At 46.5% G+C, this 3,391-nt stretch overlaps 1 protein-coding gene across 1 annotated transcript; it reads right to left on the bottom strand.

Annotated features, from left to right (window-relative positions):
- Nucleotides 1–546: 546 nt before the first annotated feature.
- LOC119429750 (H-2 class II histocompatibility antigen, E-S beta chain-like) lies at nt 547–2,576 on the bottom strand (the record flags this gene model as incomplete). The annotated part of the gene is made up of 4 exons (XM_037697316.1): nt 547–572; nt 1,781–1,894; nt 2,111–2,178; nt 2,363–2,576. Coding segments are annotated over 4 exons (422 nt in total), but the record flags the coding sequence as incomplete, so codon positions are not given.
- Between the last annotated feature and the right edge of the window lie 815 nt (nt 2,577–3,391).

Here is a 3,391-nt window from a genome sequence, read left to right as displayed (position 1 = left end):
CAGGTGAGAGCAGGTGTGAGCAGGTGAGAGCAGGTGTGAGCAGGTGAAAGCAGGTGTGAGCAAGTGAGAGCAGGTGAGAGCAGGTGTGAGCAGGTGTGAGCAGGTGTGAGCAGGTGTGAACAGGTGAGAGCAGGTGTGAGCAACGACAGTCCCCCTGAGGATCCATCAACAAACACAACAGTTCTCTGAGTTTATTCAGGTTGAAAAACTTCCATTAATAAAAAGATGAGAGAGCGAAGCTCAGATGATTCATAAAACTGATTACAGGAGATCAAACAGCAGAGAAGACAGGAAGTGATTCAGTTCATACAGAGAAGCAGCAGGTCCACCAGAGTCCACATCTGAACCTGATCCAGAACTTCTCAGGAGTCATCAAACCCCCAACACCACAGGGGGTCAGTCTCTGAGGGTTCTGGATCAGGTTCAGACCTGCTGAGAGTCAGAGTGCTGGTTCAGATTCAGAGCAGTCCAGTCCAGAACTGGTCCTCAGGAAACAGGAAGCATTGTGTTACACCAGAACCAAGACCAGAACCTCCTGGATCCGTTTCAGTTTGTGGGAACAAGAATACGTCCTGGAAAACAAAAAGAACCAGTCAGTAAATGCAAAAATAAAAAAAGTAACTGATACTGGTCTGAAATTGCTTAAACTGGTTCAAACTGGTCTGAACTCATTCAAACTGGTCTGAACTGGTTACGGAAACTGGTCTGAACTGGTTTAAACTGGTTCAAACTTGTCTGAATCAATAAAACTGGTATGAACTGGTCAATCTAGTAAAAACTGGTCTGATGTGGTTAACTGGTTTGAATTGATTAAACTGGTCTGAAGCCCATCTTTCAGACAACTGTATGAACATAATCATGCATTTTGGTACAATGATAATGAAGCTTATTCTGATTGAACTGTTTTAAACTGGGTTGAACTGGTTTAGGTCTGAACTGGGTGCAATTGGTTTGAACATGTTCAAACTGAACTGGTTCAAACTGGTTCAAACTAGCTGGAACTGGTTCAAACTGGTCTCAAACATCAACATTTAGTAAGTCAGTACTTTTTCTAATTTCAAGAGACGAGGACACACTGGACAAATATTGTGACGTGTCCAAAATAACAGCTGGTTGGTTTTCAAGAGCAGAACCTGGTCCAGACTGGTCCAGACTGGTCCACATCGAGGCAGTTTGAGACTAATGTCGCTTCTGAAACTAAAGTCCTGTTAAACTTCTGACTCTCAGTTAGTTTCCCTGCAGTGATCCAGTTTTTCCTGTGGAACAGATCAGACAGAATTCAAATATGATCTTCTCGTCGTGGAGACAATCTGTTCTGATTTCTTTCTTTAGATCCATAAAACCTCCAAAGATAAAACAGACTGAAACCAGGACTTTATCTCCAGCAGCTGCTTCTCAAAGAGCTGGAATCATCCTGTCAATAATCAGGTCTTTAAAGGGTTCTCCAGAGACTTCCAGGTCCTGTTCAGCAACTGAAAACTGTTTCACACCTGGAACTACTTCAGTTTTACCAAGTTCATGAATATTTCATCCACGCACTGAATATCCTGCGGTCGTCAAACCTTCCAGGACCAAAACTAAAGTCTGACAGCTCTGGAAGAAAACTGAACGACACCAGAGGTGAAACTTCTGCACCGGCCTGCTTGTCTATGAACGTTGTGCCTGACACAATGACATCAACGCTAAACTGAATCTAGACTGGTCTAGATCTGGTTCATGCTTGTCTAAACCAGTTTAGGATGAGTTCTAACTGGCTTCAGGGTTTGGGTTTGGGTCTGACCTCGAGCTTTCCTCTTGTAGTAGATGAGTCCAGCCAGAGACAAAACCAGACCCAGGATCAGACCTGAGGCTCCGATGGCGATCTTTTTTCTCTCTGGCTCAGGCATGGACGTGTCTGAGGACAGACAGGTGAGAGTCAGACAGGTAAGAGACAGACAGGTGAGAGGACAGACAGGTGAGAGTCAGACAGGTAAGAGACAGACAGGTAAGAGACAGAAAGGTGAGAGGACAGACAGACAGACAGGTGAGAGTCAGACAGGTAAGAGACAGACAGGGGTAGAAAAAGGCAGGGGAGAGGACAGACAGACAGGTGAGAGTGAGACAGATTTACCCCAGTCTTTGATCAGAGGTTCACTCAGGCTCACGTGTTCCACCATACATGAGATCTTCTCTCCAGACCTGCAGGAACACAAACCAGCACCACTGAGTTACTGTAAACTGAACCAGAACCTCAGGTGAACTGGGTCCAGGTCTAAAACTGGTTTAGATTCCAACACAAACCACCATCAGTCAGAATCTCACAGATTACAGAGTCCCGAGTCAGACCTGACCCTTTTGGACCTGAACCAGGACCTGTCCTCACCTGGGCGTGTACTCCAGGTCAGACTGGACCTGGTAGTACCAGTCTCCATCCTGCATCTCGTCAGTGGTGGTGACATCAGAGGAGACTTCCTGTCCGTCTCTGAGCCAGCTCACTCTGATGGTCTTAGGGTAGAAGTCAAAGACTCTGCAGACCAGCACGGAGGGCTGATGAGAAGAAGACGGCTCCGTGGAGTGAAGTTTCACCGTCGGGGGGACTGGAACACAAAAGTCTGGATTTAACCAAGAAGAGGACCACGTGGAGGAAGCGCTGACTTTATTAGGAACGATGACATCATCACATCCTGTTTGTAACAGAAAGTCAGAGTTAGTCTTGAAGGTTAAGCTGCAGGGGTGAGTTCAGGGGAGGACACCTGTCTCCACCACAGACCTGCTCTGATGGTTGACAGCTGATGGAGCTCTGAGACGTTGCTCCAACTTCTAATTGATGTTACAGCTCAAAACATCACGTGGATCACTCTCAGCTACAAACAGACCGAGGACTGCAGCTGGTGCTACAAACGTCAGAGCACCGTGACAAAGTTCAGTCTTTTCAGTCAGTCATGAAGGAAACTCAAACATCTCATCACACTCCAGACTTTATTTATTTAAGAAGATTATAACAGAGAATGAAGAACTAAAAGAGAACTTGACACTCCTGCTGTCCCATGATCAGCTGATGAACTCCTGGACAGGAACTGTCTCGGTCCTCAAGTCCAGACACTCCTGAACCAGAGACATCATCAGAAGCTAACAGTACTGTCTCTCAGAGGTCCAACGTCCTCTTGTCACATGAAAGATTTATAAATCAGGTCCCAGAGTCTGGAGGACGAGTGGAGAGGTCCAGAATCCACAAAGTCCAGAGAGAAGTTTCCACAGTCCACGATGGTTTGGGTCCATGTCCTCTGCTGGTGCTGGTCCACTGGGTTCTCTGAAGTCCACAGTCCACATCTAGCAGGACACTGTCCATCAGGACTTGACTCGGGCCACACTGACAAAGGTACCAGCAGCTGGTTCTGGAAGATTCTGTTTG

The sequence above is a fragment of the Nematolebias whitei genome, unplaced genomic scaffold (genome assembly GCF_014905685.2).
Source record: "Nematolebias whitei isolate Nwh7 unplaced genomic scaffold, NemWhi1 Nwh_scaf_6732, whole genome shotgun sequence".
Taxonomy (NCBI): domain Eukaryota; kingdom Metazoa; phylum Chordata; class Actinopteri; order Cyprinodontiformes; family Rivulidae; genus Nematolebias; species Nematolebias whitei.
This window is presented reverse-complemented; position numbering and strand designations above follow the sequence as displayed.